This window comes from Macrotis lagotis, chromosome 4, assembly GCF_037893015.1.
Source record: "Macrotis lagotis isolate mMagLag1 chromosome 4, bilby.v1.9.chrom.fasta, whole genome shotgun sequence".
Taxonomy (NCBI): Eukaryota; Metazoa; Chordata; class Mammalia; order Peramelemorphia; family Peramelidae; genus Macrotis; species Macrotis lagotis.
The window spans coordinates 74,709,798-74,724,116 of record NC_133661.1 but is presented as its reverse complement, the minus strand read 5'-3'; the positions used below and the strand labels follow the sequence as shown (position 1 = coordinate 74,724,116).

General features: G+C 35.1%; 1 protein-coding gene across 1 annotated transcript in view; it reads right to left on the bottom strand.

Annotated features, from left to right (window-relative positions):
• Positions 1–432: 432 nt before the first annotated feature.
• LOC141521049 (cytochrome P450 2C23-like) overlaps positions 433–14,319 on the bottom strand; it is a 28,963-nt gene continuing 15,076 nt past the window's right edge. The window contains exons 3-9 of the mRNA XM_074233162.1: positions 10,544–10,693; positions 9,709–9,869; positions 8,865–9,041; positions 5,445–5,586; positions 4,356–4,543; positions 3,812–3,953; positions 433–2,443 (exon numbers count right to left, since the gene is read on the bottom strand). Of these exons, the coding sequence (XP_074089263.1) occupies positions 2,262–2,443; positions 3,812–3,953; positions 4,356–4,543; positions 5,445–5,586; positions 8,865–9,041; positions 9,709–9,869; positions 10,544–10,693 (1,142 nt within the window). The 3' untranslated portion in view covers positions 433–2,261. The remainder of the gene's footprint in view (positions 2,444–3,811; positions 3,954–4,355; positions 4,544–5,444; positions 5,587–8,864; positions 9,042–9,708; positions 9,870–10,543; positions 10,694–14,319) is intronic.

Genomic DNA, 14,319 nt, shown 5'->3' with positions numbered 1-14,319 from the left:
GTGTAATTCACTTGTAGATTCATCTGGCCTAGAAGACTTTTCCTTAAGTGTTTATTAATGGCTTATTCAATTTCTTTTTCTAAAATGGGGTTATTTAAAAATTTTATGTCCTCTCCCTGTTAATCTGGGCAATTTATATTTTCATAAATAGTCATCAATTTCATTTAGATTGCCTTATTTATTAGCATACCATTGGGCAAAATATCTGCTATATATTGTCTTAATTCCTGCTTCATTGGTGATCAATTCAACCATTTCATTTTTGATGCTGGTAATTTGGTTTTTCTTCTTTTTTTTTAGTGCTTAATCAAAGTTTTCTCTATTTTAGTGTATTTTTTTCAATAATACCAATTCGTGTTTTTCCTATTAGTTTAATAGAGTGCTTACTTTAAATTTTATTAAACTCTCCTTTGATTTTTCAGGATTTCTAACTTTGTATTTAATTGGAATTTTTTAATTTGTTCTTTTTCTAATTTTTTCTTTTTTTTTTTGAATTTTACAATTTTTCTCTAATCTTCCTTCCCCCCCAGCCCCCACAGAAGGCAGTCTAATAGTCTTTACATTGTTTCCATGCTATACATTGATCAAAATTGAATTTATTGAGAAAGAAATCATATCATTAAGTAAAAAATAAAACAAGAAATAGCAAAATTACAATAATAAACAAAATTATATAATTAATAACATATTACATACATAGTAACATTTGAAAAATTAAAGGTGATAGTCTTTGGCGTTTATTTAAACTCTGCAATTCTTTCTTTGGATACAGATGATATTCTCCATCATATATAGGCCCCCAAATTGTCCCTGATCATTGCACTGAAGAAATAAACAAGTCCATTAACATTGATCATCACCTCTATGTTGCTGTTATGGTGCACAATGTTCTTCTGGTTCTACTCATCTCACTCAGCATCAGTTCCTGCAGATCTTTCTAGGCTTCTCTGAATTCCTGCTTTCTAATAGAACAATAGTATTTATTCAGTCATTTACCAATTAATAGACATTCACTCGATTTCCAAATCTTAACTACCACAAACACAGCTGCTATGAATACTTTTGTACAAGTATTGTTTTTACCCTTTTTCATGATCTCTTCAGGGTGTAGAACCAGTAGTGGTATTTCTGGATCAAAGGGTATGCATATTTTTTTGTCCTTTGGGCATCATTCCAAATTATTCTCCAGAAATTTTTATGAGTTCACAGCTCCAGCAGAAATGTATTAGTGTTGTAGATTTCCCACATCCTTTCCTACATTAATTATTGTCCTTTTTGGTCATAATGGCCAGTCTAAGAAGTGTGAGGTGGTGCTTCAGAGATGTTTTAATTTGTGTTTCTCAAATAAGTAATGATTTAGAGCATTTTTCATATGACTATGGACTGCTTTGATTTCCACATCTGTAAAATGCCTTTGCATATCCTTTGACCATTTGTCATTTAGGGAATGGCTTGTTCTTTTACAAATTTGACTCAGTTCTTTATATATTTTAGAAATGAGTCCTTTCTCAGAAATATTCCTTGTGAAAAATGTTTTCCAATTTACTACATTTCTTTTGAACTTTGCTGCAGTGGTTTTGTCTGTACAAAAGCCTTTTAATTTAATATGATCAAAATCATCTAGTTTGTTTTTAATGATGTTCTCCATCTCTTCCTTGGTCATAAACTGCTTTCCTTTCCATCAATTTGACAGATAAACTATTCCTTGATCTCCTTGTTTGCTTGTAATATTTGCTTTTCCTTCTAAATCCTGTACCCATTTTGATCTTATCCTGGTATGGTGTGTGAGATGTTGGTCTAATTTAAGTTTCTACCTTTCTAACCTCAAATTTTCCCCAACAATTTTTTTTATCAAATAGAGAGTTTTAACCCCAGAAGCTGTACTCTTTGGGGTTATCAAACAGCAGATTACTATAATCATTTCCTACTATCGCTTTTGCACCTTGTCTATTCCATTGATACAGCATTCTATTTCTTAGCCAGTACCAGACAGTTTTGATGACTGATACTTTATAATATACTTTTAGATCTGGTAGGACTAAGTGACCTTCTTTGCACTTTTTTCTTTAAATCCTTGGAAATTTTTGATTTTTTATTTCTCCATATGAATTTTCATACAATTTTTTCTACCTTGTAAAAGTAGTTCTTTGGAATTTTGATTGATAAGGCACTAAATAAGTGTTTTAATATAGGCAGAACTGTCATTTTATTGTATTAGCTCTATGCTGTGGGAAAAAATCAATGAATATATGAGATATCATTTATCTAGGAACTAGGGATAATTTGTAAATTGGGGGGATATTAAGAAGTCCAGTCACAAGTGGGTTGATGTCAAGTTCCTTTGGATCAACCAAGGGCTTCAATGTAAAGTTCTGCAGAATAGTGACCAGGAACAGAAACACCTCCATCCTAGCCAGGCTCTCTCCAAGACAGATGCGTTTTCCTAAAAAGATCCAAAGAGTCAACTTCAGGATAGCCATTTAAACAGATTGTTCAGTGAAGAGAGATTTAATCATATTGAACAAGAAAACTGTGAGGAGAGGATGATAGGAGAGATGTAGTGAGTTATATTAGTTAGATTCTCATTGATGATCAGTGAAGCTGGCAGTGAATTATCATACAAGAAAGGCCAAGTATATCTGAGGGTCCCACTGTCAGATAAGGAGGGAAGAAAATAGATGCTAATATAGGTGACTGAATTGCTCCTGGCATATATTTCAATTGTCATAATCATAGAAATGACATTCATATTAAATATTTTCAAGATAACTGAAAATCTGGTGATTGTTCTGAGAATAATCAATAGTTATGAAGATGAATTTGAGGAAAAAGGAGCTAGATGAACACAGATACCGACAAAAGTTTCTCGTATCAGGGCTCTTTAACTCTAAGGCCAAATTTCTGTTACTTCTCTTTTGTGAATATGGGTGTCAAGAATGGATGGGTCATTTTAAAGCTACAATTTGACTTTTATAGAGGAATTAAAATTTCAGAATAGTTGTTATCCTTACAACAAACTTGAAAAGCAGTACTAAAGGAATTATTATCCTCATTTTTTAAATCAGGAAACAGACCCAGAGAGATTAAATGACTTGCACATGACTACATAATTAATATCTAGATGAAATAGGATTAAAACTCCAGTTTCTTCTGATTCCAAATTTAGCATTCTTTTTTTTTTTTAGGTTTTTGCAAGGCAAATGGGGTTAAGTGGCTTGCCTAAGGCCACACAGCTAAGTAATCAATAAATGTCTGAGATCGGATTTGAACACGGGTACTCCTGACTCCATGGCCGGTGCTTTCTTCCACTGCGTCACCTAGCCGCCCAAAATTTAGTATTCTTAAGAATCAATCAGCATGCAGTAAACTACTGTACCTACCTTAAAACTGGTGTAACTGTTAATCACTAAAAAAATCCTTGATCCCTGAATAGTTAGTTGATCTGATTCAATTTTAATGAATGGAATAAATTTATGATATTAATTTTCTTTACATAGTGCTCAAGTGTTTCCCAAACATCTTTCTCATAACAACTGGTAAGACGTAGGTATTAGTATCCTTATTTTACTGATGCTGAGAGATTATATGACTTGACCATAGTCACTTCATTAGAAACATCAAAGTTGAGATTCAAATCATGACCTCATTAGTCTAAGTGTAATCTGCTTTCCACTAATCCTTGTTGTATTCAACTTGTCTGAATATTTCTGTGGATCCAACAATTTTATCAGTCCCCTTTGGAGTATGATTACCAATACCTTTATTATGGTGCAGGCTATGAAAATGACCAATGGACATGCATTATTTTTACCCAATGAGAAAGGCATAAAGTAGTCATTCTTCTGAAAGTTGCCAGATTTGTCCAAGAAGTTTTCTGGGTTGAACTGGTGTGGGTTGGGAAATACTTTTCTATCATTCAAGATGGAGTGGAGTACAGGGAATATAATCGTGTCCTGGAATCAAGAAATTAGAATTATAACTAGGAAACTGACATATATTATAAAGTGTCTAACATGAATATTTCAAGACATATGCATTTAATGTAGATGAAGTTTGAAAACTCTACACCACTTTTTTAAAAGCAAAGGCTTACATAAAGACTTTTCATTTAACAGCATTCTATCTGGTGATATCTTGGTTTTTCAAAAGGTGATTTTGATAGAACATATAGAAGCTGATTAATGGAAATGCAACATTGATGTGGGAGATTCACAGAAGATGGAGATAAGTTTTGTACTGCTCTATGGTGAACAAGTGCTTCTCTAAGCATTTGCATGTGTCCTATTAAACAAATAGATCTGACATTCTGGACTCACTGCTAAGAAAAAATCATTATGACAATAAATACATCTGACCTTGGGAATCACGTAGTTTCTGAAGTGGATGTTCTGGGGTGCTGATCGGGGAAGACCGAAGGGGAGCAGATTAATATATCTCTGTATCTCATGTACAACAGCATCCACATAGGGCATCTTGCCTCGGTCCTGCATGGAGGGTCTCCTAGTTGAACCAATCACTCGATCGATTTCTTCATGAACTTTGGCTATGTTGAGATGAATGATAATGAGTAGTGCAGATGGTTGCAAAGTCTAATGAGCATGGTTAGTTGGTTTGTCAGTCAACAGCATTTATTAAGTGCCTACTCTGTACTAGGCATTGTTTAAGTGGTGGGAGTACCAAAAAAAGAAGATAATTTATTCTCCAGAGCTCAGTCTAATGAAGAAGACAAAATGCAAACAACTATGTACAAACAAGATATTATATGCTTCAAAAGACTAGTTTTGGTGGTCATGTGGTGTTTCATGAAACCCCAAAATACAGATCCTTCTGCCTTTATTGATTTATGCTGTTACAAATATCACCTCAATATACATGTGTATATATATATATATATATATATATATATGTATATGCTTGTATCTATATATATGTGTGTATACATGTATGTATGTATGTATTTGTCAGGGACTGATTATTTTCTCTAATTCCTATGAAATTGTTTGGAAATTATCTACATAAAGGAAAAATCAACACTCATTTGCCATGAGATGGAATTATTACCCTTTCTTCCTAATACTTTAGTGAATGGTCCATTCTTGTAGAGTACCATTTCTTAACCTAAGGTACATAAAGTTGTTTTAAAATAATTAAAAAAACTTTTTGACAATTTTATTTTCATAGAAATTTATTTCCTTTGTAGATCTGTTTATTTGTTTTTATGCATTTCAAAGCATTACAAGGAAGAAGTATCTTCAAGATTTATATTATTTTATTTATTGGTTAAATTTCCCCTGAGACAACAACAACCATGTGTTAAGGTATTGTATCAAGTGTAATATTGCTTCTCCCAAAAAGCAGTCAGGACCAAGGCCAGGGCTTACCATGCTCTCTCCCATTTTAATGTCTTCTCAGTTTTGTTGGTCACAGTAGATTGTTTCTCTTACCTTGTATCTCTGGGTGTTTCATAAGCAGTAAAAGTCCATATCTCACAGTGGTGGTTGTGGTTTCTGTACCAGCAGCAAATAAATTAGATGCAGTGGTCAACAATTGCTCATAGTTGAATTCTGACTGTGGATTCATTTTCTTCTGAAGTAAAGCATCAAAGAAGAAGGAGACATATGAGGTCTCAAAGATCTCCCAGTTTGGGGCTCCTTTACATGTAATATGAGCCAACAATGTATTTATAAAGATGTTTACATGATGGGCTCTATAGATAAAGTGATTTCAACTAGAGAAGATCTGATAGTTGTGTGGAAGAAATGGGTTGAACCTGTTTGTTGTGAATTTAAGGGAACCATCATCTCTTTCTTTCCAATATTCAAAAGTACCTTTAGAGGACAAAGAAATAGAGTCTACAGGGTTGTGAAAATAAAGTTATATTATCAATCTATGGTTTATTCTGATTCTATTTCAAAGGGAAGATTTTTTTGTTCTAGACCTTGGTCCTTTCTTGGCTGGTTAGGTTGCACAGTGGTTAGAGTGCTAAGTGTGAAGTCAAGGAAACTTATCCACTTGAGTAAAAATCTGGCCTCAGATACACACTAGCAGTGCAACCCTAGATAAGTCACTTGGCCCTATTTGTCTAAGTTACTCATCTGTAACATGAGCTGGAGAAGGAGATGGCAAACCACTCCAGTAACTTTGCCAATAAATCCCCATATAATGTCAGGAAGAATCAGATATTACTGAAAAATGACTCAATAACATAATTTATTCAGATTCTATCTCAAAGAGAGGCTTACACGTCTTAGGCTTTGGTCCCTCCTTGATATCCTAAAGATAAACTAAATCAACTAAGATTAACTAAACCTATGGTCATATATAGACATTTTGAGATTAGAAAGATCCACTACCAAGATGACTGACCTACCAAGATAGTCAGATGAGATTAACTAGACTTCCCTCTACATTAACATTCTGAGATTATGAATGACACATATATATATGCATCTATTGATCTCTCTCTCTCTCCATATATATATATATATATATATATATATATATATATATATATATCTGTCTATCAAACTTTATTAGGAAGTATAACTTCTGTCTCTTAATAGTATGTTTTTAACTATCAGGTCATTTTCCTTCATTAAACCTGCAGAAGATCTAACCTGCAAACCCTTAGAAAACTGAAAAGAAGGGGAGGCTACGTGGTGCTGGCCTCAGACACTTAATAATTACCTAGCTGTGTGGCCTTGGGTAAGCCACTTAACCCCATTTGCCTTGCAAAAAGCTAAAAAAAATTGAAAAGACATTGGGAAGGGATTTTATATGTGAGGTCTCACAACCCATCAAGTAGAAAAGTATGACAAAGGTGATTTCAGTTGCTATCCGTCTTTATCAATGTCAGAATGAATAGTTGCCATCTTTGACTTTTGAGTAAAGGTGTGGAAGATTGTGTCTTATCCTCACCCCCTTAAGTTCCTCATCCTCCAAATCAACTGATGAATGAATGATTCCCAAGTGGATCATGCAGTTTGATGGGATCATTTTCCCTTTTAAAATAGGGAAGGATGTTCCTGAGTCAGTAAGATCTACAAGGAGTAGAAGATTTGAAGGTATGGTCATTGAAAAATATAAGACTCTCTCTCATCCCCAAATTCCCTTTTTTTCCTTGTTTCATCCTTGGGGAAAGGACCTGAGGAATCATTGTGAATGCAAGTATGTGACATAACTTAACAGCAACTATCAGAAAGGATTTCTGAAGTCTTACTTTTGATTTTGGTTGCTCTTTCTTCTCTTTGACTCTGGACAAGACTAGATGCCTCCAGGAACTGGTTCTGTCCTTTGTTTCCCTTGCAAGGGTGCAGGACAGGTTTATCTTTGCCTCATGCCCTCCCAGGAGACCTCAAACGAGCAGAGCCCTGACTTTGTCTATTACCTCGGACATGCTCCAGTTTGAAACTCGGCTGAATGTGGAAGTCTAACTCTCCTCTAGAAACTGAGAAGCTCTCCTGACCTTTTGACTGGGTAGGACTGGGACTAGGACAAGTATCGACTGTGATCTTCTGTACTTTATGGTACAGCGGTTGGAGCTGCTCCCTTTGAGGAAGGATTGATAAATTTGCTAATTAATTGCTAAATCCTAAGTCTTTTCTCAGTTCTCATTATACTTGACTTCTCTGCAGATATCTTCATCTTGAATGATCCCTACTTCCTTGATATTTACATATATAAATTTAACTTTATGTACATACATATGTATTTTATATATCTGTGCAACTGTCTTGAGCCATCCATTTATGTTTATTTATTCATTCATCTATCTCTATCCATACATTCCTTTATCTTTTTCTTTCTCTACACATACATATACAAAAATACAAACATATATATATATATATATATATATATATATATATATATATATAGGAAAGTCCATTAAACACCTTGAATCACCTAGATAATTTTTCAAAAAATGCTAATGATGTCTAAGATGAAAAATTAATGAAATCACCATTTTAAATTGCAATCAATACATCAGTATTAAAAATCTTACTTCTTATGGTGACATGATTTTATCCCTGGTATAATCATCACATACAATATGTTACCGCTCCTTTTAAAGGATTTTCAGTATAATTTTTAGAGAAGTAAACTCTTTGGATCTTTTGTTTTTCTGACCAGATCTCTGATTTAAGTGATGCTGAATGTTTGGAAGGAATGAAATTCCCAAGTAAAGCATTGTTCCTGGGTGGGTGAGTGGGGAATGAATCCAAATTCAATGATTCATCTTATGAAAGGACTTTTCAAGAATGAGTGGTGACAAAATTAGAATGTGAACATGTATTATAAATAGTATAACCTAATGTATTTAATGAAAAAAAGCTTGTAGAACTATAAATTTACACTTATGTCAAGATCAAAAAGCAAATAATTAGTGGGAAGAAAAGATCAAATTTACTAAGGAAGGTTGTTTGGGGTTATGTGCAGAATTCATTTATGTACATCACTTTCCTTCACTGGCATGGAGGACTTGGAATTATGCTTTTTTCTCATAAAAATACCTAATATTTACATATTCTTTTAAGTTATTTTAAGGTTGTCAAAACACTGAGGCTCATATATGTGTGAAGGAGGATTTGAACTCAAGTTTTCCTAACTCTAAGTTACTATAACCTATCTGCCTTATGCAATGGAATGAATTAGCCCTTTCCTTAGATCATTCTCACCTCCCTAGCAGGTGTTCTTGGGGCTCCAGAGACTCTCTCCTGATAGTGAATCTTGCCCTGATGGTAGTTTCTAAGCATAATGATGGTTTCACAACTCAAGTTTATTCTAAATGAAAGCTTGTCCAAACCCCAGAATTGCCAGTTTTCAACCCTAATCAAATAGTGGGGCTCTTGCATCTACTGTACCTGTTGCATTTTGATGAGGAAGCAGTCAATAAAGTCTCGAGGATTGTTTGGATCCAGGGTTTTTTCATGCTTCTTTACCTGATCCATTATGAAATTCCTAAGTTTGAAAATATTTTTATGGATGATCCTGTGACTTCCAGGAAGATGCTTTATGAGTGAAGGGTAAATATTGTAGAGCTAAAAGGGCAGAAAACACAATCCCCCCCCCCAAAATAGATTTAGTAAAGAAAAAAATAATATTAATCCTTAATTATTTCTCATCATGGCAGAAATTGTCCCAGTCCATTTCTTTTTTTTTTTTTTGGCTAGAGCTGTCTGAAGCCAAGCACCTGGATATGCATCCTCATCTGCCATCTAAAGAATGACTCTCTTGGACATTCTGAAAGAGTCCTACAGGATACACTAAGCCAAGAGAGGGAGGCCAACCAGCACTCACGAGAGAGTTGGTGGATGGATTATCTGGTCTTTTAGGGATTCTATGGTTCTCTTCTTACCCACAGACCTTTATTCACATTCCCTTTTGCTGTTTTGAGGATTGTATACATTTGGAATGTTGTTGTATTCATAGGATTATAGAAATATGGTTGGAAGGGACCCTAGAGGTCATAGGAAATTGAGGCTGTGTGCCTTATTCCAAGTTCACTTTCATTTACCCAGTGCTCTTGTCAACTCCTCATCTAATTTAGGAGGAAAAAAGAGAACGTACTTCAGCACTCCCTATTCAGCTCCATAATGGTAAGGCCCTATTGGCGATTGGATCGTGACTGTCTTTCTCAGAGAGCTGATGTCTCCCCTTGCTCATAATTTGAATAGTTATAGGACCACAAGTCAACCTTGACCTTACCTGGATCCATGGTGTGCTTACAAGCCTAGAATTTTCATTGAGCATTCTCATCAGGAGCAGAAATCTCTCATCATTATAGTTGAAGCGATGGTTAAAGAGGATAGAGCAGATCACATTGCATGGAGAACAGTAGAGGATGAATGTGGGGTCAAAGGCCTGACCTAATGGGCAGGGAAGACACCAGAGGGAAAAAAGCTTTAATGTCCTAATTCCCAGTCAATTTTTCTCCACCTCAGTTCTAAATCCTGGATGTAGATTTCTGAAGATTGGTCTAATACTTTCTTCTAAACTATTCCCTTTTGTCCCAATTATGACAATAATATTAAATAATAATTTCTGTTCTTGATATATACAACATTCAATATCTGAAATTTACTTTCTATTTCCCTCTGTCTCTTGTAATCTCTGGCTCCCTTCAAGGTTTAGCTTTCATGATTCTCTGAGCTGTTAATGTCCCACTCTCATCCTGAAAATACTTTGCATTACCGTAATATACACATATATATGAATAAACAAACAAATGAATGTGCATATGTATTTGTATGATGTGTATTTATCTACCTGTAGTAGTTACTTATTTCTGTATATGTTCTATTGCCACAGTATATTGTAAACTCTTTGAAGGTAGAGCTGTCTTGTATTGGAATGCTGGACCTTCAACTTCTGTCTTACACTACTACATTATAAAATGTTGGTTGAAATGAATAATTGTATAAATGTATAATTCCAATCTGTGAGACAAACAATGAGATTGTTCCACCACAATGAGGTTTGAAACTGGGATGGTGGAGTGGGCTAGAATCATATTCCTTGGAGACAAACAATGTAAACTAACCTTTTGTGTTATGAAGTTCCTCCAACAGACAGTGGACTTCTTCCTGCACTCTCTCCTCAATAGTTCTCTTTCCCATTCCAAAGTTCCTCAAGGTCATGAGTGAGAAGCGCCGGATCTGTTTCCACCTGTCACCATTGCTTGAAACGACACCTGGAGAAAAAATCAGCAGAGCAGGCAGGAAGTAATTTCATTGTGTGACTTTTCAGAGAATGAGAAGTTGGAGGATAGGCAAAATCCAGAAAGTTGAAGAGCTTTTGTGGATGGGAGAACATGGGTTATGGGACAGAAGGAAAGGTATCTGATATAGGTAGGCAATTATCTCATTAGACAGCAAGATAATATGGTAGGTAAAATGCTGAAATTGAGTTGATACCTGAATTCAAATTCTGCCCCAGATACTTGATATGATACAAATGATTTGACCCTGGACAAATCATTCATCTCAATCCCTCAGATTCCACAACCACTAAAGGGGAATAATAATGCCCATATTCTACAGAATTGTCATGGGGCTCAAATGAAAGAGTTGTCATGGGGGCTGAAATGAAATAATGTACAGAGAGCTCAAATAGCCCTTGTTTTCCCTGTTGTCTTTTATGATGATGAAGATGATGATGATGGCAATGCCAAGACAAGGGATGTAGGGACTAAACTATCAGTTAAATATTTTCATTGCTAATTCCCTTGATGCAAGACCATTATAAACTTGGAATCAGAGAGCCATCAGAATTTTTCTATTAATATAATTCCTGCTTGAAACTGTGCTCATTCTGGTCATGAAATCAAGAGGTAATACAATGACATGAAAAATGTGCTAAAGCCAGAAGAAGGAGAGAATTATGTTTGAATCATCTCTGTTTCTTCCTAGATTTGTGAGAATAGGCTAAAGTCTATTCCTTTTTTCCTGGCTGGTAAGAGTTTGGGGGAAGTTGGTGGAATAATATCCACCCTTCCACCAGTTGATAAGTTTTCACCTTTGGCACCTGTGCTACAGATCAGCCTTACCCATAAATCTGAAAGAAGAGGACAAAATACTGAGTATGGAAGTACTGGAGATGGAAAAGATGAGAGATGTGGGCTGTGAGTAACGTTTGAAGGGTGTCCTCAAAGTGATGAGGAAGGAGACAAAAAGAGTTTCTCTTTACAGATGATCTGACCTGGAGTAAATTATACCACCCCACTAGGGATTTATAAAATCCAAATCCTTAGAAATAGTTTATAGTTCTAATGACTAGCAGCCTTGAAACAGAGGTTTGTTGCCAACAATAGAACTGCGTGGATAGCTTGAGTCCTCAAGAATAGGAACAGTCATGGAATGTTCAGATTATGAATGTCAAATGTTGAGGACATTTGCCAAATTGAGCATTTGTCTTGACTGCTTCCTCTGGTGGTACAAATGAGGCTAGGCATCTGAACTCATCTAGAAACAACCAGTTTGAGTATATGCCTATAATTTGATTGTGAACAGAGTAATTCTGGGTGAAACAGTGTGGTTTTTTAAAACATAATTTTATTTTAAGTCTTTTACTTTTTTGGTCATTTGTAAAGACTATATAATTATCCCATACCAAAAAACAATAATTATCCCATGCCACTGCCACCTTGTTTATTCTTTCAAGTCTTTGTTCAGCCCTTATTCAAAATGTTTATCCTTTCAGTAGTAAAGACAAAGTGATTTTTGGTTTGAGGAATCTTAGAAGATTCTAGTATCCTGAATACCAGAGTTCATACATTGTCAAATGATAGAGGAAGAGATAGAAATTTTGTGGCAGTGAGGGCATGATCCAAGTAAATCATCCTTCTTTATGGGATTAAATTACATTTTTTTTTTTAATTTGGAAGAAACCTTAAGAAAGCTACAGAAATGAAAAGGCTCATTCTACCCTCTGGTGGCTTGACCAGATATTACACTCCATCTGTCAATTGACTCCAGAACCAGTGGACTGGATCTTAAAAAGTCCTTTGGGTCAAAATGCTGAACCCAGAACCTCTGAGGACTAGTTCATTGAAAAAGAATGTCTTCATTTATAGGTTCTGAATTCAAGTTACATCCAAATTCTTCTTCCAAAGCTGAAGGAAGTTTTCTTGAAATTCAGACACCTATAATCCTTCTCTCTATAAAAATGGATGTAAATAGTGACTAAAGATAGAGAGATGGGCATGTTCCTCTCTAGTAGGTGGAGCACAGAACTTTTGGGTTGCTTCCATGTTGCCATGTTTCTCCATAGTTCAATTTTTTTTATCTAGTAGCAAAGAGTTCTGAAATTAATGATTTACTTTCAAATTTGATACACAATTGCCTTTGCTCTCTAATTCCCCAGGCTTCCTCTTCTTTTTTTTTTTTATCATTTGTTCCTACATATAAAGCATATTGCTTTATCTACCTCTATATAAAGCATGTTGCTTTATCTACCTCCATTGGCTTTTCATTGCCATTGCATCAAATGTACAAATAAATAGGGCAGTTAGGTGGAAAGAATGCCAGACCTGACATCTGGAAGATCTGACTTCAAAACTGGTCTCAAATACTTACTACCTATTTGATACTGGACAAGTCACTGAACTTTCTTTGCCTCTTTGACTTTGTCTATAAAATGAACTAGAGAAGGAAATGGCAAGCCATTACAACATCCCTGATACGGAAATCCCAAATTGGATAACAAAAAATCTGATATAACTGAGATGAACAATAATATTGCTATATCCCTATATTAGTTAGCTGGATCATATATTATACTTCTCTGTCCAATTACACAATTATTCCATCATTTCTGCTAAAATGATTTTGTAATTATATTCCTGCCAGTGACTTGGTGGGTTAAACCATAAATATAGTACATTCTGCAATTATTATAAATGGTGTTTCATTTCTTTTTACCTGATTTTTTTTGGGGGGAAGGGGTAGATATGGCTTCTATTTTGTTATTTTTGCCAAACTCACTTATTGTCTCAGTCACAAAGTCCAGTGCTTAAGATGCTGTACTTGGAGACAGTAAAATCTGAGTTCATATTCTGTCTCTTGGCATTCATTTACTTTTTGTCCCTGAGTAAGTCACTCAACCTCTGGTTGACTTAGTTCCCTTATCTGAAAAATAAACATAATAATAATCCTACTTCACAGAGTTGTTGTGAAGATTAAGGGAGATAATATTTTTAAAATTTTGATAATTATATTTAAGAAAAAAATACCAGTTTTTATTACAACATTTTTGAATCATTGAAATTTTCTAAAAATGCCCTAATTTTATTGTAATTGTTGTTCAGTTGATCAATGAAATGTCCAAGTACAACTCCACAAATATTTATTCTTCTTCTTGGCAGAAAAGTGAAGAAGTATAGGTGATGAATGAGACATATATCTTCAGACATGACCAAAACTACAGATGTGTTTTTCTTGACTATCTGTTTCTTTACAAGATAAGGATTTAATTGGTTGAGGAGGGGTGTGAGGAGGTGAATGTTATGGGAATGTTTTCCCCCTCATATCCTTCCCTACCACAATGGACTGAAACAAGGTTGTATGTTTGCTCCCTTTCTTTTTAGCCATGATGTTTTCAGTTGTATTATCAAATGTCTTCACGGGGCGGAGCCAAGATGCATTGAGTCTTAGGTGCTCTCCGATAAAATTTCTAAACTAAGGACTCTAACTAAACTTTCGAGAGACAGAACCCACAAAGGGACCCAGAGAGGCAGTTCTCCTACTCAAGGTAACCTGGAAAAGAGCAGAAAGGCTCTGCTCCCCGGGGTCGGAGAGGCAGCTGCCAGAGGGGTGGGCC